Source organism: Lasioglossum baleicum, chromosome 17, assembly GCF_051020765.1.
Source record: "Lasioglossum baleicum chromosome 17, iyLasBale1, whole genome shotgun sequence".
In the NCBI taxonomy this organism is placed as follows: domain Eukaryota; kingdom Metazoa; phylum Arthropoda; class Insecta; order Hymenoptera; family Halictidae; genus Lasioglossum; species Lasioglossum baleicum.
The window spans coordinates 7,319,190-7,343,421 of record NC_134945.1 but is presented as its reverse complement, the minus strand read 5'-3'; the positions used below and the strand labels follow the sequence as shown (position 1 = coordinate 7,343,421).

General features: G+C 36.7%; 3 protein-coding genes across 5 annotated transcripts; 1 reads left to right on the top strand and 2 right to left on the bottom strand.

Moving 5' to 3' along the window:
- Nucleotides 1–8,402: 8,402 nt before the first annotated feature.
- On the bottom strand, nt 8,403–12,474 carry Rnf146 (Ring finger protein 146). 2 transcript variants are annotated; one of them, XM_076441876.1, is made up of 5 exons: nt 12,239–12,474; nt 11,247–11,495; nt 10,200–10,487; nt 9,624–9,735; nt 8,403–9,549 (listed from the first exon to the last, which is right to left on the bottom strand). In XM_076441876.1, exons 1-5 carry the CDS (start codon nt 12,318–12,320, stop codon nt 9,546–9,548), a joined length of 735 nt encoding a protein of 244 aa, XP_076297991.1. In that variant the 5' UTR covers nt 12,321–12,474; the 3' UTR covers nt 8,403–9,545. The 2 variants fall into 2 exon arrangements, with proteins under 2 accessions (XP_076297991.1, XP_076297990.1); XM_076441875.1 differs by having other exon boundaries at nt 8,403–9,735.
- Nucleotides 12,475–12,730: 256 nt separating this feature from the next.
- Nucleotides 12,731–16,087, bottom strand: LOC143217506 (uncharacterized protein C18orf63-like). Its single transcript, XM_076441874.1, has 10 exons — nt 15,563–16,087; nt 15,333–15,468; nt 15,061–15,238; nt 14,210–14,372; nt 14,054–14,147; nt 13,728–13,967; nt 13,395–13,659; nt 13,165–13,319; nt 12,984–13,082; nt 12,731–12,923 (listed from the first exon to the last, which is right to left on the bottom strand). Exons 1-10 carry the CDS (start codon nt 15,724–15,726, stop codon nt 12,735–12,737), a joined length of 1,683 nt encoding a protein of 560 aa, XP_076297989.1. The 5' UTR covers nt 15,727–16,087; the 3' UTR covers nt 12,731–12,734.
- Nucleotides 16,088–17,231: 1,144 nt separating this feature from the next.
- Nucleotides 17,232–23,684, top strand: LOC143217477 (polyubiquitin-A). 2 transcript variants are annotated; one of them, XM_076441811.1, is made up of 2 exons: nt 17,232–17,391; nt 19,683–23,684. In XM_076441811.1, exon 2 carries the CDS (start codon nt 19,693–19,695, stop codon nt 23,455–23,457), a length of 3,765 nt encoding a protein of 1,254 aa, XP_076297926.1. In that variant the 5' UTR covers nt 17,232–17,391; nt 19,683–19,692; the 3' UTR covers nt 23,458–23,684. The 2 variants fall into 2 exon arrangements, with proteins under 2 accessions (XP_076297926.1, XP_076297927.1); XM_076441812.1 differs by lacking the exon at nt 17,232–17,391 and adding an exon at nt 18,477–19,159.
- The last annotated feature ends 548 nt before the right edge of the window (nt 23,685–24,232 follow it).

Below are 24,232 nucleotides of genomic sequence, written 5' to 3'. Positions count from 1 at the left end.
TGTGATTGTGTCAAGAAAAACGCTGCATGTCACAATTTCAAAAAATTTCAGTTTATGCATTTATTGAACTTTATAGTGTAGGATTAGGTATTTACCAGAAAAAACGTCACGAAAATCAATTCAAAAGGCTCGAAAAAATAATACAATTTAACCAATGTCCTTGTCAAAGCATTAGTGATCAAAACTTTAAACGACAATATCTCGAAAGTGAAAGTACAATGTGACATGCGGCGGCGTCCTCCTGACAACCACAGATATTACGACCGAGCTAAGCGAACGAGAACTTGCGAACTGTTGAGAGTTGAGAGAATAACTGAAAACTGCTGAAAACTGAACGGCAGTTTCTCCTTCCCTGACGTATCGTCGTATCCGTGAGCGGTGTCGACCGCGCTTGACCGTGTTGGTGCATGTTCGATTGCACGCGCGCTACACAACAAACGTACCTCTACCATGTCCGTGTGACTACCTGCTCGACCGAACGCGTCGGCGACGCGTTCCTTCGATTTTCACGTTGCCGAAGTTTCGGAAGCATGAGGTGAAAAGTCGGAATCTGGAGACGGCGCGCATTTGAATCTCGGGCACAGCACGCGGCGCGACGCACATTTTGCTATAACTTTTGATCTAAAAGAGATATCGAAGAGAAATTAGGCCTAATTTTTTTTTAAAAATCGGTTTTAACGATGTAAAAAGAAATATATTTTGTATTTTTTAAATAATGTTTTCGTTGATTCTTAAGGTATAGCCGGAAAAGATGGTCAGAAGTATCCAACCAAATTTGTTTTTAGTCACGTCATGTTCAACAGAAAATTATGAAAAAATTCATGAATATTCTACCGAATAGCATACACTACTGAGATTTTTTTCAAAATTTTTGGTTGCAAAATCGATTTTTAAACAAATCGGAAAACATAAAATTGCCGATTTTATGTATATACATACATCAAAGTCTTCAGTTGACCACATTTATATTGTTACGTTAGTTGTGTCTCATCCTGATTATTAATGTGTATTTTTTCAGATTTTTCGGATTACGGAAACATGTTTTAAAAAATTGAAAACCTCCAAAAATTCCAAGAAAATGCATGTTTTGTATTGAAGGGTTAGAGACTCCAGTTTTATAAGAATTCAGTACTTGGATATTATTGAAGCAACCGTTCTTAATTTTTTTATAATTTTTTAGAGGTTGGGTAGCCGTTAACAAAACAAGTACATATATACGGCTGGGAATCTTCTGGCCCCGAATCGAATCCCGCATCTATAATCGTTTTGTTCGGTAAATACTTATTGCTTCGAGTTTTAATGAAAAGTTTAACCAAAAACATTTTTTAATTGTCTACATTTATTTTCAACTTAAAGAATTGATGCAGTTCGCGCTGTCGACTTTCGCTGTCCACTTTCTGTAATTGAAAAAAAGAAACACAATTTAAGTTATGATTGCGAAGTGCAGAATGGTTTCGAGGTATTCGAAAATACCGCTACAGGTGGTCCCCTGTGTATCTATATCTTCGAGTAACTAATTACAAATTTTGTATCTATTATTCGTGATCCGAAATTTGTATCTAGGAGAAAAATTAAGGGCAGATTCGGAATCAGCGCAAAAAACTCTATAAGAATCATCCAACAGTAATTGTTGAAGAAATTTGGTGTCGCGGAGACTGTAAATCAAATGGGAAACTTTCTTCCAGCAGATCTATTAATGGGTCTATTAACTTTTTCCCGTGTAACATTTTGTTTATTTTCTCGTTTCTTTGTTATAATAAATGGAAGCTTATGTTAATTTGTTGTTCTTCATTCTTTAATAAGCCCCTTTTAATTTCCCATCAGTTTCAACTCCATAAAGTAATAGTTTTCTGTAAAATCCGTATCAATGCCTCCGGATCGGAAACTTTCTGCCAGGGGTTGTATTAATTCGAGTAACTGTAACTTTTTTAATGTTGGACTATATGGATTTGGACTTTTCGTGAGAAGTTGGAGAAATTAGTTTACTGCACGATGTGAAAAGATATGTAGTGGACATGGCGCGTTGGAAAGAGGGACTTTCCGGACGCGGAAATTTCATCCTTCTCAAGTGCGCGCTGTGGACGGTTGCGTTGAGGGTTCGGTCGTAAAAGTGACGATTACCAGAACCCTGACTCAACCGTTGCAATGTCCTTGGCAGCGACGACTTTGAATTGTTTTGGGGAAGGAAACTTTCTCCTTACTCTTGAGGAACGGAGAATTCCTCCCCTTATTTTAACGGCCTTTCTCACGTTGCTAATCCTCCCACCAAAAAGGATTTTTACCAGTGGAAAAAAAGCTTGTGGCACTCGTTGAGAACGCATCGCTCTAGAGTTGCCCGCGCTACGTTAATTTATATCTCTGTACTTTGTTAGTACTCGATAGTCATTAACGTTTATAATCTAGTTTTCTCGTTATTGTTATTATTACTACATCTTGTTTTGTTTTGTTATTGTTACGTGTTATTGTTTTAATAAATATCTATATCGTTGTCTGTTAACCACGCGAAACATCATAGACACTGAATTACCCGTCACCCTAAAGATATTTTTCCAGAAATTGCAGTTGGCCGGAATTGTAGAGAAAATAGGTACTAAATATTGCATTTCACAACTTCTTTATGTGGGGCCTATATTGAAAATTTAAAAGATAGTTATAATAATTAACCATTTGCAGCTGTTTTAATTTCGGAGCTGTTTTAACTCGAAAATGAAACATCTCGTTCTAGGTAGAATAATTTCGTTCTATACGATTCTTTTCATTTGATGGATATGAAATTGATTGTAATACCTCATACAATAATTAAAGGTTTAGTAATTGATTAGCTACCAACATGTTTAACAATGTAAACAATATTTTGCATAATGGGACAGCAATTTTTAGTGGTGATTTCGAGTCACCACTGGAGTGCTAAGGGTTAAAGATGGTAGAAATTGCAGGATATTACAACAATGACAAATATTATAAAGCAGATACGCTAACGTTACCGTTATCGCGTCAGAAGGAATAGCTGCAAGCTGCAAGTACAATTGTATAGAGTATAGAATTTCGGGGAAAACTGGGAAGAGAGGGAGGGTTGCCGGAGGATTAATTATGGCGTGGAAGAACCGACGCGACGGTGCCCGTAAGGATAATCACGGTCGCCTAGAGTGGCCGGACTATGGCAGGGTAAGACGTGGTTTCCCTCGGGTCTCAATTATCCATCGGGCCTTAATTTGTCCGGGCTGTTTGTCTCTCGATCAAGCCGGTTCGTCGAGGTCCTGGTACTGTACTTTGGAAATGAAATGGATGATTATGTGAAAATTTGCTTGTCAAATGAACATTCTGGGAAAAGGTTCAGGTAATTTCGTGCAGAAAATCCAGAGTTGTTTTGGTAACTACCCAGGACTTATTGGCCCTCGCGACGGTCAAAGTAATTGCCCAGTTTTATCGACGTTTTATTACTTCGTCGCGTACCCTGGTATAAAGCAGCGAAAGCAATTTAGATATCGTGAAACGGTTCGAATTTCTTTTCTTGCTGTTCTTGGAAATTCTGAAATTGTCAACTCAGTGGTCGGCACGGATGAGACTTTTCAGGCCGCCTCCTTTCACCGGCCGCACGTCTCGTTCTCCGTAACGGCCTTTATCCTCGAGGCAGCTCAGGCCCGTATCTATCCCAGACCGTGCGAACTGCGTACAAAATTTCTGTTTATGAAACATTAGAAATTCCATTTCTTTATACACATATTTTTAGCGTGTCTTTCTTAACATGTATGAATTAAATGAAACGAGGCTTCATTAACTGATCTATTTTTATTGAATGGAGTAGAATTACACTGTCCAACAAATTTCAACTTTTTTTATGTTCCCCAATTACTGTAGGGTCCTTCTTATAGAGTTTTTCGCGCTGATTCCGAATCTGTTTTCAATTTTTTTCCTATACGCACAGTTTTTCAGGAACAAGGCTTTGAAAAAAAAACATATTTTTCAACTTCAAACAAATATTGTGATGTTATTATAAAAGATATTGAATTGTTCTTTCTGGCAAAAGATTCTGTAGACTTTCCCGAATACAGTGATATCCAATATTAATACATTATGATTGATTAAACATGTTTAAACAATGATTAAATACGGAGAGATTTCGTCGCGTCGGCGCACAGTGGAAAATTTGGCCCAGACTCGATTCAAAATCAAAGAACTTTCGATAGAAATGAGGTAGAGCGATGAAATTTTTTTAAAATGAAAGCTGAAACTTTGCAGAATATGGGAAAAATAGGGAAGTTATGGTACGAACGTTTTTTAACCGAGAAAATTCGTTAAACATGTAGAATTTAAAGAAATCGATTTTGCAATATCCTGAGGTCGTAGACAAATTTTGAGACCAGATTTGAAATCGGCGTGAAAAAATCTACGGGAAATGATATATAGCAAAAATTTTAAAAAAATTTTCCGCGCGTGGTATTGGAAAAACCACAATTTTCTCGAAATTGTGCAAGTTTAACGAATTTTCTCAACGTTAAAAAACGTTCTTACCATAATCTCCCTATTTTTCCCATATTCTGTAATGTTTCAGCTTTAATTTTTAAAAAATTTCATCGCTCTACCTTATTTCTATCAAAAGTTCTTCGATTTTGTCTCCGATTTGGACGAAAGGTCACACTGTGCGCCGTCTCCAGATTCTGACTTTTCGCCTCATGCTTTCGAAACTTCGGTAACGTGAAAACTCAGCCCGTCTGAGTGCCTGTTCAATTGCTTGCGCGCTACACACAAGCGTACCTCTACTCTGTCTGTGTGAACTACCTGCTCGACTGATCGACGCCGACGCGTTCCTTCGATTTTCACGTTGCCGAAGTTTCGGAAGCATGAGGCGAAAAGTCGGAATCTGGAGGCGGCGCGCATTTGAATCCCGGCACAGCGAGCGACGCGGCGATAACAGAACATACGGACAATAGGACGTCCTTATATTAGGGTATGTATTCGGATAATGGGGGTACGGATACGGGAGTCTCTACTGTATTCAAAGAACAAGTAGACATAATTGAAATCGTAATTCTAATTGCAATATTTTGTAGGACTCAATATAAATAGTACCGTATACTCATCTTTTTTTATCGATGAATATGATCACTAACTAAAATAAATTCCTAATAAGAAAAAAAAATGTTAACAACCCATTAAAAAGTGTTAAAAACGCGACTGAACATGTTGGTGAGAGTCCCATTTGGGGGTGAACGGAACTTTTAAGCTAGTGCTTGAAGCGGACCCTGGGATTCGGCAAGACCGCAGATGTGGCAACCAAACCTTGGGGTTTTCCAGCCATCTGGAAACTATCGAAACGGTGTAGCTTCGAATAATTTTCTGCCAGGGCGGCGAAGACTTCGGTCGCCGTGGCCAAGTGGTGCAATAAACACGGCCAGGTAACCCGACGCGCGTCGGCCAGCCAGACATATCGGCATGAAACCACTAACAAGTTAATTGCAGACCTTGTTTATTTTTCGTAATTGTTTCATGTAAATGACGCTAGCTGCTTCGTGTGGCGTTCTTCCGATTAAAAAAAGACTAATCTCAAGATAGAATTTGGACTGTGGATAGTGGATTTATTCAAAGTCTTCGAATAACGGCACAATCAATTTTCTACCGAAACCGAAATAATACCGGTATTCTTTCGGTTTTTCCAATGCTTAGGTTGTTCCAAATGAAAAAGGAACTACAGGCCACTTAATGTTCCGTCGTAAAACCCTCCGCGCGAAGGAACAAGCGCGAGTCCGAATTCACAGGCGAGGCCGTCATAAAACATTCAGCTAAAGACCTTCCAGATGTACCTCCCAACAAAGTGATTTTTAGCCAGCCGAAAGAAGCACAGCCGATGTAGCCAGATGTATTTGGACCTTTTATACCGTTAAAGTACTAAACTTTATACCGTAGCTACCTGCAACCGAACATACTCCTTGGTTTCAAATTCTTGCTTTAGTTTATTAAAAGGAAGTAGACTCGTTTTCAGGATTGCAAGGGTGCGGGATTCGCCTCTTATTCTCATCTCTCGATAATAATACAAACACGGGGCTTTTCACTAGTCAAAAACGCTAGATAAAAGATCGATCTAGGACACTATCTGCCTCAAAAGTTCTATTTTTTCGTTTACGAGGCGTAATTGGCATTATTCGGCAGCATGTAGCTATGAAAATAGCTTGTATGCTTCCGAATAATGCAAATTACGGTGACGACTAATGCAAATTTCGCCTCGTAAACGGAAAATAGGACTTTTGAGGCAGATAGTGTCCTAGATCGATCTTTTATCTAGCGTTTTTAACTAGTGAGAAACCCCGTGTTTGTATTATTATCGAGAGATGAGAAGAGGCGAATCCCGCACCCTTGCAATCCTGGAAAAAGGCTATACTGGAACTGCAATTACTCGAATTAATATTCGGACGTTCTAAAAAAGACGAGAACTCTTTTAATATTGTACTAAACGATTTGAACTTTTTTGGGGAGCTACAGCAATTAGTTTACTACAGGATGTGAAAAGAAATTTTTTCAAAAATTGCAATTGATCGGAATTGTATGAAAAAATACTAAGAGTTGCAGTTTACAACTTTTTTATGTGGGCCCATATTGAAAAATTGAAAAATACGCTTTGTAGATCTGTGTCGACTAAACATATTTTGAAAATTTCGTCAAAATCGGTTGACGTTGCAATGAGCTACAAACGTTTAAAGATGGTAAAAATCGCAGATTTTCAGCCTACATCGAAGAATTCTTACATCTTTCAAGGCCTGTCGTTTTTTCCCGCATCAACCGATTTCGATGAAACTTTCACAGTGCACATTATTTCCGCAGGCCTACAAAACGTACTTTTTAAATTTTCAATATAGGCCCGCGCGAAAAAGTTGTAAAATGTAACTTTTAGTATTTTCTCTGCAATTCCGACCAAATGCATTTTTTGAAAAAATTTCTTTTCACATCCTGCAGTAAACTAATTGTTCCAGCTCCCCCAAAAAATTCAAATCGTATAGTACAATATTAAAAAAGTTATCATCTTCTTTAGATCGTCCGAATATTAATTCGCGTAACTGTACGTATTAGGGGATAATTAATGTATTACTGGTTTATTGATTTATGTGTAGGTTTACTCTTAATGTAACTGTAAAGAAAATTACGGCGAGGGGGGAAGAACGTAACATTCAATTTGTACATATAGTTTCCATCTCTCTTGCGATCAATGCAGACAATTTTTATTTTGCACAAAGATCCGCAGTCTAGGAAAAATAATATAGATATAATAGAAATAAATAAAATTTAATATTTTTTTATATCGGGTTTATTATTTCGTTTTCATTCAGAATCGGTATTTGGAATTGTCGGTAAAAAGGAAGACTGCTACATATTTGTACAATATGTAGAAATTCATTTCACCGACATTACCAACATTACTGACATAACCTCACCGACGGTGCTGCCCTGTATAACGGCATCCGCCGCTCCACGCAGACTCCACGAGCTGCCTTCCATTTGGACGGAAGAAGCTGCCCTCTAGATGCTGTGACGGCGGTGGACGGCGGACTTTGTTACATCTATGCGCATTTCTGGAAGCCCAGGTGGCATGAACTCCACACTCTTTCTAGATGTACTCCAACCGTTGCTCCGAGCAGCCAATAAGCGGCGTCTGGAACCGTACTGCCCTCCAAATTCACTCCACGCTCTGGACTGTCCCTGGCAGTTCCAAACTGTGCTATCAGGGTGGCGGTTGACCGGCTTTTTATCACCCACATGGAAGTTTCTTTGACCATAGTTTTGACATATTTCAATGGCGCGAAAATTCAATTTGTGCCCGTAAATTATAAATGGGTATTACGGACGCTCTTATAAATCGCAACTTCTAGTATTTCTTCTACAATTCCAATGAATTGCTATTTTTGGAAAAATGTTTTTTCACATCCTGTAGTAAACTAATTGTTCTAGCTTCCCAAAAAAGTTCAAACCGTATAGTACAATATTAAACAAGTTATCGTCGTTTTTAGAGCGTCCGCTTGTGCTGACGCTTTGTTTTACCTTCTAAAATGTAATGTAGAAGTTTAATTCGTAATAAAGAAAAATAATATATTGTACTGAAGTGCAAAATATTAAAATTGTAAGTTATTAAAAATTATATATCATAAAAATTTTGATTGATAAATTGTTAATTGTTTCTACACATTTTTTTCGGTCCAATCACAAATTCACACTTAATAAATATATATGTTGAACTTCTAAAATTAATGTAAGCTATAAATTATATTTTAAGAGCTCTTAAAGATCAGATAGCAAAGTTCGCAGCTATTTACTTGTAAGGCACATGTATATGTTAGGAAAAGAAAATACAACAATAGTTTACAAAAGCATATATTGATTTAATTCTTAATGAATCTTACAATATATTATTACAATGTCAAAAAAAATTATTGTACATTACTTTGTATTATATACGATGTCCTATTGAAAACTAAACTCATCTAAGATTCAGACCTTGGATGATCATAATCATTAAATACATACATAATCATTAAAAATTAACAAGATCTGTAACATTCTAATCTTATCGTTGTGAATGAAATTTTTACTTCATCTACTGTAACTTTTGAACAGTTTAGACTAAATGCTTAATAGTTCTTTTTGGCAACTATATTTTACATATCTTTTATTCTTAAGTAAAACATTGTACTTGCATTAGGAATTTAATTACATTGGTATAGACTATTTTTACCGTGAATTAAGTCTTAATTTTTGAGAATACTATTCATATTAAATAGATGAGATGAGTTAGTAATGTATAAGCAATCGAATTTCAATACGTAATAGATTAAATTGTTAGTTTAACTGCACTAAGAATGAAGAAAAAGTAACACTCAAATCACCTGTTGATCGTGAAATGATCGAATTTTTTATTGCACTGTAAACACACGTGCACAGATAAACAGCTATCTGAGCATTTCAACTTGTAAGTTGTTAATCTAACAAATATATTCAGATTGGCAGCATGTTAATAAGTTTTGAGCATATCAGCAATGATTTATGACTATCAAAGATCTATTTTATCGTATCTACATATAAATGAAAAGAATCCTTATTATTCTCTCTAAACTAAGGTACAAGTCGAAGCTTTACAATGAAATTTATAATTACAAAATCATATACATTGGAATTAAAAGTGTCGTTAAGGTACGAATGAGTGGATCGACACTTTTCCTTTTAACATGCTTTTGACGAAATAATTAATAATATACTAATTGCTCAAGATAACTAGAAAAGAAACATTCCATTGTACTTCATTGTGTTGTTTTTAATCAACATCACAGAATAACGAACGAACTTACATACTAATACATTACATGTACGAATATTCTATACCTCTAAACATGAATTTATTATACTATATTTTGTATATAATGAGATGACATTTAATTTTGTGTTGAAATCAATTCATTCCATATCGATTTGCATTTGATGAATAGGAATCTTTAGGTGTCCGTAGCTCTTACAATGTAGGATGAGTAGAAAGAGATTCACTTTCTTCAGCTTCTTCTAATTCGTTATCTGTACTTGAAGATAAATAATCTCTCAAAACTAAGGATCGCATTTGTTCTAATACCTGATGTAATGAATCTGACCTCTGTTCCATTCTATCGTTCGAAGGTGTAGCATCGCCACTAGCAGTACCACCTGCTGGTGTTTGCGGTGTGTTGCTTGGTGGTATGGGAGTATTTGTACCGTCTCCAGTACCTATGGATATGCAGTGATAGCTTTAAATGGTTAATATTAAGGGAGTAGACTTGTTTTTCCAGAATTGCAAGGGTTCGGGATGCGCGTTCTCATTTCTCGGTAATACTAAAATGGGATTTTTCAGTAGTCAGAAACGCTAGACAAAAGATCGATCTAGGCCGCTAACGCCATCAAAAGTCCTGTTTTTCCGTTTTCGAGGCGTTATTTGCATTATTCGGAAGCATACAACTGCGCATGTATCTATTCTTATGAAGCTGTGACTGTTAATAATCCAAATTACGCCTCCTAAACGTAAAAATGGGACTTTCGAGGACGATTGCGGGCTAAATTGATCTTTTATCTAATGCTTTTGACTACTGAAAACCCCTTCTTTGCATTATCGAGAAATGAGAACGCGCATCCCGCACCCTTGCAATTCTCGACCGCCTTAACAATTAGTAAATACGAAAATTTCGGAGATATACCCATATTATCGCTTGCAGGGCTCGCGGGTCTTTCTGCTCCTCTTATTTCTCTAATAATATCTTCATCCTGATTATTTAATCTTAAACCTGCAACTCCTTTTTTGGGAACGTTGTATAAATCGCGCTTAATTTTTCTTCGTCTAGACGGGTCGTTTCTACGTAACTGGAGCATCGAACCAAAATCAGCGATATAAAGAAACCCTGCTATTAATAATTCACAATTCCGTTTGCCTTGTTTATACGCAGTTTCTAATTCATGGCTTGTACGTTGATCGTATTGCCACCAACCTGAAACAATGTAATTTAAAATCATATACAAATTACAAGTAGTTTTCAAAAATTGTACATATATATATATATTTAAATAACGATATGAAGATGTTATCATTCGGGAAGTTACAAAGAAAACTACCTAATATTTTGCAATAACAATGGTTTATTGCAAAAATACATTAAGACTAGATCAAATTTGTGTCAAGTCCCATATAGGTATGATATCATGCATTGTTTTATAATAATAATTATATTATTTATAATACATAATATCACGTATAATTGATAAATATAAAGAAAAATATTATATTCCAATTATGCTTTAAGAGTTATAAAAAAATATAGAAGGTATAAAAAAATATATCTATCATGTCTTTCCTATCACACTTGGTATAGCGCTTACAATACGGTGGATACAGTCTATATTGACAATGATTTTTAAAGACAACCAGACAAACATTGTCGCATATTACAATTTCACATTGGGCTCTACCAAGGTCGTAAATAGTCTCCAAACTCATGCCGGTCCTCGAATTATATTTCCATCAACCTCTATGAAGGGGTATGTTATAAACTTATCTATGCTTTGTCGCATCTTTTCAACATATAAAAAAGTTCTCTATTTTCTATCTTTAACATATTTATAACATTGATGAGTTTATTTATGGTTTACTTCTTAATTATTTGTCGAACATTTTATATCTACCGATCCCATGCAGTCTCTTTCTTTCATGATTTATAAAAAGGTAATTGATAAATGCAACGGTACATTACCATCTTTGCCTTGATAAAACCACTGATATTCTTCTTCGGAACAATCTAATTCCTTATGTGCTTCTTCTACTTCTACTAATTGCGGTCTGTCTAGGAAATCCGGAGGAATTTCTTGACGACACATAGGACATCTTTTGCTTTGGTTTGCAACACCTTTGACACACAGGTAACAATAAACATGATTACAAGGTAATTTTGCTGGATATATGCACGGTTGAAGGCAGACTGCACATTCCGGTATCGTCGGACCTAAGAAAAAAAGTATCAACAATATTATCTACATATATATAGTAACTCGAACTAATATTCGGACACTCTTAAAAAGATGACAACTTTTTTAATATTGCACCATGCAATTTGAACTTTTTTGGAAAGCTAGAGCAAATATGTATATTCATTATAGCCATTTCCTGATTATAATAAATTTTAAAAATGAAAGTACATATGCATTTATTGAAGCGTATCGAGTATCGAGTCTTACGTTTCCCTCACAATAATGACACCGTTCACGTGTCTCTATATAAATATATAATTGAATCTAAATACATAATTAATTTTAAATATTCTTAATGGGTGAAATTCACTTGCCAAAGGGTGAATTTGGAGTGCAAAACCTATATAATACTATATTATGATATTTACAGGGTGGTATACATACATATACACCTAACTCTGCCATCTCTAATAACTTTGATGTTTGTGTAGACACAAGAAACTGCTTGAGCAGAAAGTTATTTCATGGTCTGGTACATTCTCGTATTTGTTTCGACTGCGTCTTTTAAATGGTAAACAAAAATAAAAGTTCGATCGTTCGACTTTGAACAGATATTACCCACTGTTCGATAAATCTCGAGAAACATGATTGAGACTTGCTTGACTCGTACAATCTTCCATACCCCCGAAATATAACTTTCTCCCGAAACAGTTTTTTGTATCTGCATAAACAACAAAGTTATTAGGGGTGGCAAAGACACCCTGTAGACGATAGATACCTTCCTTTTCGTCAGACTCCTTTTCTTTATCCTTGAGCATGCTGTCAGCTGTGTCTTGCGTGTTAAGTTTCGCTTGAGCCATAATTCTAATCGATGTATGATTTTTCACTGAACGAAATTAACAACTTGTTTATAAAGACAGAAAAGAAACGAGTGCGCTGACGTTTGGGTCCGGGCACAGACAGGCACAGACGAGGTATAGGAGTAGACCAATCGCCATATGGGCCAATATGGGGTTCCGTGTCTGACACAAAAACAACTCGTTTTCTTGCGCCCTCTGCGCTGACAAACAACTAGATGCACGAAAACGATAAACGATCAAACCTAAATCAACCTAAATATGGTGAACCGGTGAACCTGGTCAAATACCTGTGGATTGTGAATTGTGAATATCGAAATATTATATAATTTCAATTGCATAAGTTTATTATTTTTAATGTGTGTATATCATATGGTGTAATAGCATTAGTTTATCAATTGAAAACTTCCTCGTAAATTAGATACGAAATTGTGTTAACATTTGTGTGTTTCTTATATGGGATAATATTTTATTGATAAGTTCTGCTTTCGTTGCTCTGGAAGTATGCGGAATCGAGCGGATTTTTAACCACTCGCTCAAGACACTATTTTTCGCCAGGTGTAATTTATTACTTTTTGCCATTTTCTCTACATCCATGTGCTGATCCTATATATTAAATAAAATGTAATGAATGTTAATTAGGATAATCGATAAATCAATAAATACCTCCGGTATAAAATCACCCGCTGCTTCTTGCACATTAGGTTTAACTTGTAACAGTTTTTCTTTTAGTGTTAAGCCGTTTTGGCTCTGATACGGCGCTGACTAATTACAGAATAAGAATTATAAATGCATGAAGAAAAGCAATCCGAAGGTACAAGATATAAAAAGAACAAGAAAGCCTCACCTCTTTTTTATCATTATAAATAGGTGGTTTATGAATTTTAAAATATGTAGATATTGTTTCTTGTTTGCTCTCAGCAGTATTAATATTTAAAATTCTTGATGTTCCTGCTTCGTTGCGATCTTTCTTTGTAATTTGTGTACCGGAAGATAAGCCTCCTGTAGAAATGATTTTGTCTTTATAAAACGATCGATGTATACGACGTTTATATACCCGTATCGTTTTTCGATTACCGTTTTCATTACATTCGATTTTCTTAATATTTGAGACTGCTCTATTAATGCTACATTGGAATGTATTATGAATAGGGTGAATTTGAGCTAATTGAGTTTTCAATGGTTTAGAAACAGTCTCGATATTCCCTTTTAATTCGGTTACACAATTCGCAGAAGATTCTAACGGAGCAGTTAAGGTAGACTCGTATTTTCTTTTCAGAGGTGTAATTAACTTTTTGTTCTGCGCCGATATATCAGACGTCACGTTTGCATTTGTGGTTTCCTGTGTACGAAAGGTATCGTTTCATTATCGAGTATTTTCTTTGTACGAATAGTAACATTTTCTCTTACCGTGTTGCAGAAAGTATGCTTAGATAATTTAAATTCTGTACCACAAATTGTGGGTGATTTCGCAAATGTATCGCCTATAAATCTTGCGACTGTACATTCCTTTTCCCTGTTTGGAATGATATCTAATGGACCGGACATGACACATATATCCGGATAAATGTAACCGCACGATCTTGGTACTGGAAATTTGATTTCAAAAAATAAAATTCCATTTTTATCTTTCGGCAAAGAATATCCATACTAAAACAGAAAACGTTTCGATGAAAACATTTAAACATCAATTTAGATTATCTGTAAACTATGTTTTCTCATGGTGGTACGCGTACCATATTTTTCCAGTGTCTTCGCATGTGGTCATAATCTTTGAAAGCACATTCTGGAATTTCTTTAGATACAGCTATCAGTTTGCCTCTTTTTGTACTGTAAATATCTCAAATGTCAGTGTTTATTTGAAGAAAATTAATTTAGTTCGCCTATATTACCTTGGCAAAACATACACAAATGGAGAATCGTAACCAGATAAATCGATACGTCCTTTAGGATCTGCTAAAAATTGGCTTATAACAAACGATGGAAGAAAATCTTCGAGCTTTACGTATGGCATGTTAACACATTCTGCACGAAGTACTAAACATACATCCCTCTCTGTAAACTCATTTCGTTACAGGTTTCGCGCTCCAAATTCACTCTTTCACAAATCAAATTCACCCTTTTGCAGATAAATTAATTGTTAAGAAGTTCAAAGATGTACATCGAAGACTTATTTCAAAGCAGTTACCAATTCATTAACTTCGCAATGTATGAAAACAGTATCTACCCAGCCAGCCAGGCCTGCTCTGAGCAGATGGCGGGCATTATCCTGTCTGAACGACGCTCGAAGCTGCTCGAAGTATAGGATGCTTGGAATCTGGATGAATCTGCCGGGCACACCCTGCCAGCATAAAGCGTTGCATCTGCTGACGCAGCTGTGTGGTATTCTACTGGCAGAAGCTTCCGGGCGGATGGAAGGCAGCTCCTGGATTCTGCCTCGCCATAAGACTAAGGACCGAGCTGCCTAATTATATCAGAATGATATTTCTACGCAGTTATTCGATGGGTACGTAATTATGTTTCTTGCATTGTTAGTTTGATTGACAAACCTTTACAACTTTATGGTGTTTACTTTGATTGCTCTTGCATATGCTCGTATGTTTTTAAAGAGCAAAAGCATCGAAATGCTTTTAAATGTAATTAATTTTAAATAATCTTGATGGGTGAAATTAATTTGCAAAAAGGCGAATTTGTATTTTGTCATCATGGAATATAAATAAATATTTATGCAAGTGTTGTATACCTTGTACAAGAATATCTACTTTTAATGCCTTTATAATTCGTTCCACAGAAGTTAAGAATTCTTTCCCTTGGAGAAAGTATTGGCCAACTTTATTCCATACAGGTGCTATCTTAGTTTGTATTGTGTAAAAAAGACACTGCTTATAAATTTCTTTAGTAATTGGACGCTGTCCTTGATACTGTTGTAAAGAATAAAAACAGGACGATCTTTTGCATATAGGGAACGACTGTATGGATACTCGAATAAATAATAGTTTTAATCGTTCAACAAACCACTAGTTTCAGGTATCTTAAAAGTTGTTCTAACTTTCCACTTTCGGAGAAAGCTTTACGTGTAATTACGAATATATAATTTTGCGTGCCTGATATCGGCGAAGCGATTATATCCGAAGCTAAATAAATGAGTAATCTGAAATTTACATATTTAACAATGTAGAAATTGATTTCGAAATAGAATTGTAGAAATTTGACTTTGAAACATTTCCAGTTATAATCGAGTATACCGGCATTTCATTATTTTCCAGTGGAAATTTGATTTTGCGGATGACTCGTGAACTTCGATAAAGTCTAGCTTGCAAATTGTACAACATAACTCATTCATCTGTGGCAAAGAAGCATATACAATTGTGTCTTGTTTATTTTTGTATGCAATATTTGGAATATCCATTTTTTTTATTAGTCACTCAGATAACTACTTTGCGCCGTTTTAAAAATCGAAGTCTCTAACCGCTCTCAGAATTATAAATTGAATTTGCTGCCAACGTTATAACTTAAAATAAAGTTCAGGTATGTTCATTACTGTTCATTACCAGTTCATTACTCAAGCATGTGTATTAGGTGTAACGCTTCTATAAATGTAAATATGTACAGGTATGTATGGATATATATTTTAACAATGATAACGCTAATGATAACGATAACGATAAGCTACAATCAGCTACAATGAACCACTTATACAAGTAAGGCAGTGATTGGTCATCCCCTTTGCTGTTTTCTTATTGGTTGAGATTCAGTATGCGATAAGTACAAGAAAGCGAATTTACTTCTAGAAGATTCGAGATCTAAAGAGTAGGAATACAAGTTATATCTCTGAAAAAACAATAACTTGAATTCAAAATGTAAATATGAAGAAAACAAAAATATGACAACGTTTTAAATTAACAAAAGTGATTTTTTACTGCAACTGTTATTTATAAATAAATTGTATACAATTTTGTTTGTTTCTTATCCTAATTGAAATATTACATACTTCGTTAATTACATTTGTTTTGCGAGCGTTTATGATCGCTACAGTAATGATTTTATCAGTTCGCAATCTTTTGTCATTGTTTCAGTTTACAATTTATTGGATTATGCGTCATTCTATAATCGTATTGTGCGCGTCATGAAATATGGGATATGGGTTTTTCCGCGGATGCGCGGCTTTGTTAGCATCAGTGAAGTAAACGTTTGGATAAAACGGGGGCCTTGATCGCCCTACATAATTTTGCAGAAATTATGATTTGATTGTGACAATAAATTAGTCTGTAACATGCGTATGTGTATATACATATATCTCTCATTTACATCATACATCATATCCGAATATATCGTATATATAATTGCAATGAATGTTTTATAACTTTTACAAACGTTATTGAATTCGTTCCAAATTCCATATATGTATAATCCTGACAATTGTATCGTATAGTATTATATAATATTATTTTCAAATCTTGAATCTAACGTGCAACAAAGAGAAAATTTCTTCTCTGGTGCATATTTTCTTTGTTCGGAGTTGTAATATGGCAAGCATTCGAACATTTTCGGGCGTCACATTGTCATAGATACGTTACTGCGAACGGCCATTCCAGATGCGCATGCGCGAAAAAATCTCATCTCATCGTCGATCGTTGGCCATCTATGTGTAATATGATGAACTATATGTTAAGATTGGTTTACAATATCTTGGTTCGTGTGCATATTATTTTTCACGGAAGAATTTGATTATTATTATAGTTTGACATAGACTACTGTAAATAGAAAGTACATCTTTAAAATATATTGAACATTTGATAACCAAGAAAACTCGAAAAGTAAACATTTGTAATTTCGAAACACATGAAAACCATTCCTTTATGGCAGTTTTCATTGTAAGACATTTTGTTTGAAGGTTTACCCAAAACCCCTATTGACGTCATCGTCACACGTACCTATATACTCACGCTGTGCTACTTCCTGCGATTAGTTCTCATTTATTGTATTCTTTGGTACGATTTTGTTCCATTTGGTTCTTGTACTGTTTAGTGTGACTTGCGTTGCTACTACTTTCTTGTAAATTATATCAGAGCATGTAAGTATTCTACAATTAACAGTTTTATATCCTTAGAACGTAGTTGCTACATAGATACTACGATATTAAATGAAATTGGTTATTTTGTCGATCATCTTCCATTTTGAGGTATCCTACCTACGATGACTAAGTACATACGTTTCTGAAACGTTTCCAGCTTACACAATTTTCATTCCGAACTGAAGATAACGATTTCTCCAGCTCAGAATACAAATATATAGAATTCTATTCTTCAGAAAATATATTGGACATCGACATTTCTTTATTTTACGCCAAAATTGCATTTATCGATCATTCCATTATACCGCCATTTTGTACGCCTTCATATGACGCATTTGGAAATACGTTATTTCGTCATTTATATATTTTTGCAATACATAATTATAGTTTCGAGGTCCATAAAAACCGTGACGATAAAAAAATATAATTTATATTTGCGAGTTTTTTGTGAAGCCCGAGAAGTAGGTAGTCAAATAATTTCTTTGTGTTTAAAACAATTTTCTTTCAGAGTATGGAAACGAAATCTTTTATTCTCAGAAATTTAATTATAAATAACTATTAATTCGGGTCTACATACACGGTCGACAAAGGAAAAGGGCTGCTGCTCCAAAACTCGTTGTAGTTTCCTGAAATTAAAAAATTTAGATTTCTTTAAAATTGTTTACAGGTGCATTTTTTGAGAAATTTCAAAAATATGTTTTGAGGAGATATTCTTCACGTGTTATATTTTGAAACTTGCAAAAAATCTTAATCTTTCGCTGCCAGTGTTTATCTCTTTTATAAGCATAAACGTCAAAACAAAATGAAAACGTCGTATTACATTAAAATAACAAGACGAGTAAATTAATATAATTGCTGTCACTATATGCCACAAATTTTTCAATACGAATATGTGAATAAAGGAAATCCATAACTGTCCATAACTATATATGTATATAGAAAGCTGCCGCCATCTTGGATTGCAAAGATCCTTCAATATGTTGCCAAGTCATGATTCTGAACAACTTTTGCCTATACATGTCACGGCCATTTGAATTTAGTTTCCGAGATATTCGCAAGAACCATTGGTACAACATGCATTTGTTAATATTGATTGTTTGACATAAAGTGTGATATAAATCGAGGATAATGTTTGTATCTACTTATAGAGTACTGTTAAACTTGTACATTACTTGATTGTTTCTGAATTTCTAGAAGTCTGGTCCATAGCTAAAGAGTTCTTAAATTCTCCAACAACAACAATTTCAAAATATGTTTCTTCTATCGATTGCATTTGCTGTTAATAAATTTTTAAATGCTTTCGGCGCAAAACGGTTCGATCGTTTATTACGAATTGCTTCATAATTAGCAAAATTTCAATTTGAAATGCAATCACAATTGAATATATGTAAAGGCACCGAACTTATTTGTACAATTAATAAAAATGTTTTGCATTGATCGTGGGAAACAGGAATAACATAAAAATTGATTTTATCCCATAACGATTTTGTTACATTAAAAGCAACATTACAACATTCTTGAATTTTTTAAATCTTTTAATGTTTCATACTTCGCCCAACAAATTTCTTCATGAATGCATAAAGATCCGCTGTCTTTATATGTGCTTTCTTTTGATAAACTATTGAAAATCGTATATTAATTGTCTTCCCCTGCGTGGAGCGTTAGAAATACTGACCAACTTGAGGTTGTCAGTCGTCTGGAGAGCTTTGCTCAAGCACAGAAAAAACAAAGACCGCACTCGACGAGAGAAGGATGCAACATTTGAACGGTAAGGTACTCACCTCGTCAAAAGTGCGTACTGTCCATTATTTCTTACAGCAGTAAACATACAAAACAACTGTTTATATGTTTCTGGGAATACACTTGTGTCACTTTACTTTTTAACTGAACTGTGTCGTCACGTGCATCGTTTGACAGGTGACGTTCGGTTCACCTTCATTGCGAGGTTCCGCATATTTACCATTGCGCAGCGGGAACATTTCCCCTTGCGGGGAACATTGAGACGCACAGCTAGACTTGACAAGCTGTACACACATTATCCTTTCATTAATTATCCCCGGCAAACTAAAACTAACATGTGCTTTGCAACAGACATGCAATTATAAGCAGAATTTACAGTAGTAGTATATACAAACAGATTTTTGCAATGCTACGCGCGTAAGAAAAACTTGTTCAGATTCATGCCTTCGACAACATATGTAAACAATCAAAATTGTAGATGGTTGCAGCAATTTGTATAATTACCACATGATTATCTGACAATATGTATTTACACATTTCACCTTTTACAGATTTCCAATTATGCAGATCTTTGTAAAAACACTCACGGGTAAAACCATCACCTTGGAAGTTGAAGCTTCGGACACGATAGAAAACGTGAAAGCTAAGATACAAGATAAGGAAGGAATACCTCCCGAACAACAACGTTTAATCTTTGCTGGTAAACAGTTAGAAGACGGACGAACTCTATCAGACTACAACATCCAGAAGGAATCCACCCTCCACTTGGTCTTGCGTCTTCGCGGAGGCATGCAGATCTTCGTGAAAACACTCACCGGAAAGACGATCACTTTGGAGGTTGAAGCTTCGGACACGATAGAGAATGTAAAAGCTAAGATTCAAGATAAGGAAGGAATTCCTCCTGACCAGCAGCGATTGATCTTTGCTGGTAAACAATTGGAAGATGGTAGAACATTGTCAGACTACAACATCCAGAAGGAGTCCACTCTGCATTTGGTTTTGCGTCTTCGCGGAGGAATGCAAATCTTCGTGAAAACGCTTACAGGAAAGACCATCACCCTGGAAGTTGAAGCGTCAGATACGATAGAGAATGTAAAAGCTAAGATCCAAGATAAGGAAGGAATCCCTCCCGACCAGCAGCGATTGATCTTTGCTGGTAAACAATTAGAAGACGGAAGAACCCTTTCTGACTACAACATTCAGAAAGAGTCCACTCTTCACTTGGTCTTGCGTCTTCGCGGAGGAATGCAGATCTTCGTGAAAACACTCACTGGAAAGACGATCACTTTGGAGGTTGAAGCTTCGGACACCATAGAGAATGTAAAAGCTAAGATCCAAGATAAGGAAGGAATTCCTCCTGACCAGCAGCGTTTAATCTTTGCTGGTAAGCAATTGGAAGATGGCAGGACCCTGTCAGACTACAACATCCAAAAGGAATCCACCCTCCACTTAGTCTTGCGTCTTCGCGGAGGAATGCAGATCTTTGTCAAAACACTTACAGGAAAGACCATCACCCTGGAAGTTGAAGCTTCTGATACGATAGAGAACGTGAAAGCTAAGATTCAAGATAAGGAAGGAATTCCTCCTGACCAGCAGCGATTGATCTTTGCCGGTAAACAGTTGGAAGATGGTAGAACTTTGTCAGACTACAACATCCAGAAGGAGTCCACTCTGCATTTGGTTTTGCGTCTTCGCGGAGGAATGCAGATCTTCGTGAAAACACTCACTGGAAAGACGATCACTTTGGAGGTTGAAGCTTCGGACACCATAGAGAATGTAAAAGCTAAGATCCAAGATAAGGAAGGAATTCCTCCTGACCAGCAGCGTTTAATCTTTGCTGGTAAGCAATTGGAAGATGGCAGGACTCTGTCAGACTACAACATCCAAAAGGAATCCACCCTCCACTTGGTCTTGCGTCTTCGCGGAGGAATGCAGATCTTTGTCAAAACACTTACAGGAAAGACCATCACCCTGGAAGTTGAAGCTTCTGATACGATAGAGAACGTGAAAGCCAAGATTCAGGATAAGGAAGGAATTCCGCCCGACCAGCAGCGTTTGATCTTTGCCGGTAAACAATTGGAAGATGGAAGGACTCTTTCTGACTATAACATCCAAAAGGAATCGACCCTCCACTTGGTGTTGCGTCTTCGCGGAGGAATGCAGATCTTCGTGAAAACACTCACTGGAAAGACGATCACTTTGGAGGTTGAAGCTTCGGACACCATAGAGAATGTAAAAGCTAAGATCCAAGATAAGGAAGGAATTCCTCCTGACCAGCAGCGTTTAATCTTTGCTGGTAAGCAATTGGAAGATGGCAGGACCCTGTCAGACTACAACATCCAAAAGGAATCCACCCTCCACTTGGTCTTGCGTCTTCGCGGAGGAATGCAGATCTTTGTCAAAACACTTACAGGAAAGACCATCACCCTGGAAGTTGAAGCTTCCGATACGATAGAGAACGTAAAAGCTAAGATTCAAGATAAGGAAGGAATTCCGCCCGACCAGCAGCGTTTAATCTTTGCTGGTAAGCAATTGGAAGATGGTAGAACTCTTTCAGACTATAACATCCAGAAGGAGTCCACCCTTCACTTGGTCTTGCGGCTTCGCGGAGGAATGCAAATCTTCGTGAAAACTCTTACAGGAAAGACCATCACCTTGGAGGTTGAAGCTTCGGACACGATAGAGAATGTAAAAGCCAAGATTCAAGACAAGGAAGGAATCCCTCCCGACCAGCAGCGTTTGATCTTTGCTGGTAAGCAATTGGAAGATGGCAGGACCCTGTCAGACTACAACATCCAGAAGGAGTCCACCCTCCACTTGGTCTTGCGTCTTCGCGGAGGAATGCAAATCTTCGTGAAAACTCTTACAGGAAAGACCATCACCTTGGAGGTTGAAGCTTCGGACACGATAGAGAATGTAAAAGCCAAGATTCAAGACAAGGAAGGAATCCCTCCCGACCAGCAGCGTTTGATCTTTGCTGGTAAGCAATTGGAAGATGGCAGGACCCTGTCAGACTACAACATCCAAAAGGAATCCACCCTCCACTTGGTCTTGCGTCTTCGCGGAGGAATGCAAATCTTTGTGAAAACTCTTACAGGAAAGACCATCACCTTGGAGGTTGAAGCTTCGGACACGATAGAGAATGTAAAAGCCAAGATTCAAGACAAGGAAGGAATCCCTCCCGACCAGCAGCGTTTGATCTTTGCTGGTAAACAGTTGGAAGATGGTAGAACACTTTCCGACTATAATATACAGAAGGAGTCCACCCTTCACTTGGTCTTGCGGCTTCGCGGAGGAATGCAGATCTTTGTGAAAACCTTAACTGGAAAGACCATCACCCTGGAAGTTGAAGCTTCTGACACGATAGAGAACGTAAAAGCTAAGATTCAAGATAAGGAAGGAATTCCGCCCGACCAGCAGCGTTTGATCTTTGCTGGTAAACAGTTGGAAGATGGTAGAACTCTTTCTGACTATAACATCCAGAAGGAGTCCACCCTTCACTTGGTCTTGCGGCTTCGCGGAGGAATGCAAATCTTCGTGAAAACTCTTACAGGAAAGACCATCACCTTGGAGGTTGAAGCTTCGGACACGATAGAGAATGTAAAAGCCAAGATTCAAGACAAGGAAGGAATCCCTCCCGACCAGCAGCGTTTGATCTTTGCTGGTAAACAATTAGAAGACGGGCGAACTCTATCAGACTACAACATCCAGAAGGAGTCCACTTTGCATTTGGTATTGCGACTTCGCGGAGGAATGCAGATTTTCGTGAAAACGCTCACAGGAAAGACCATCACCCTGGAGGTTGAAGCTTCGGACACGATAGAGAATGTGAAAGCCAAGATTCAAGACAAGGAAGGAATCCCTCCCGACCAGCAGCGTTTGATCTTTGCTGGTAAACAATTAGAAGACGGACGAACTCTATCAGACTACAACATCCAGAAGGAGTCCACTTTGCATTTGGTATTGCGACTTCGCGGAGGAATGCAGATCTTCGTGAAAACGCTCACAGGAAAGACCATCACCCTGGAGGTTGAAGCCTCAGACACGATAGAGAACGTGAAAGCCAAGATTCAAGACAAGGAAGGAATCCCTCCCGACCAACAGCGTTTAATCTTTGCTGGTAAACAATTAGAAGATGGACGTACTCTATCAGACTACAACATCCAGAAGGAATCCACCCTCCACTTGGTCTTGCGTCTTCGCGGGGGAATGCAAATCTTTGTGGATCGTCTCTCAGGGAAACCCGTCTCCCTGGAGGTTGAAGCTTCGTACTCGAGATCCACTTTTCAGTTAATGAGCTCTCAAACGTTGACGCGTTCTCACTGATTATTGGGTACAATGTCCCTTTCAGCAATGACTGTTAAAATTGATAGTATTGATAGTGTCATTATATTCCTTTTGTTCATACGTATTTCGTGTTTAGTACAACTTGTTATCAGTGTACATTTCTTTATCGGTATACAAATAGTAACGAGAAGAGTAAAGTGTGTATGTCCAATGTAAGGGCAGATTCGTGTAATGCACTTGTCTTCATTAAAACATTATTAAAATTATTGGGATGTATAATTTGAATGTCTCTGCATGTTTCTTCTTGATTCCTACATTCTTTTCCGAGTCTTTAATATCAACCTTCATCCGTTCCTCATTTTCATTCCTCCCTCGTGTATCAAATTGACAAAAAGGTAAAACATAGAATGAAACGAAACTATATTTAATTAACTTTTTTAATTACTTCACAGAGAACAAAGTAATAAATGTATATTAATATGTTCGCATTTCTCGAATTTACATGCACGGGTTTGATTGCACTTTTTTTTATCTTATTGTTTTTAGTTGTGTCTGTTCTCCTCTTCTTAAAGTTCATGAGAATCTTGTGTATTCAAAGCTATACATGTCTGCGCAATTGTCGTGTAACAAGTACAAAACAATTAACTAGCTGCCGAGGATTTAAGAATAAACTTAAATTAATATGTGTGTCAGATTGAAACACGAGGGTCCTTTCTGTAACATGTGTCATATTTTTTTGCCGCATTTTTTGCTATTAACAGTACTAAATATATATTTTTCATGCTAGAAAATAAACGCCAGGAAGTTTCAGATC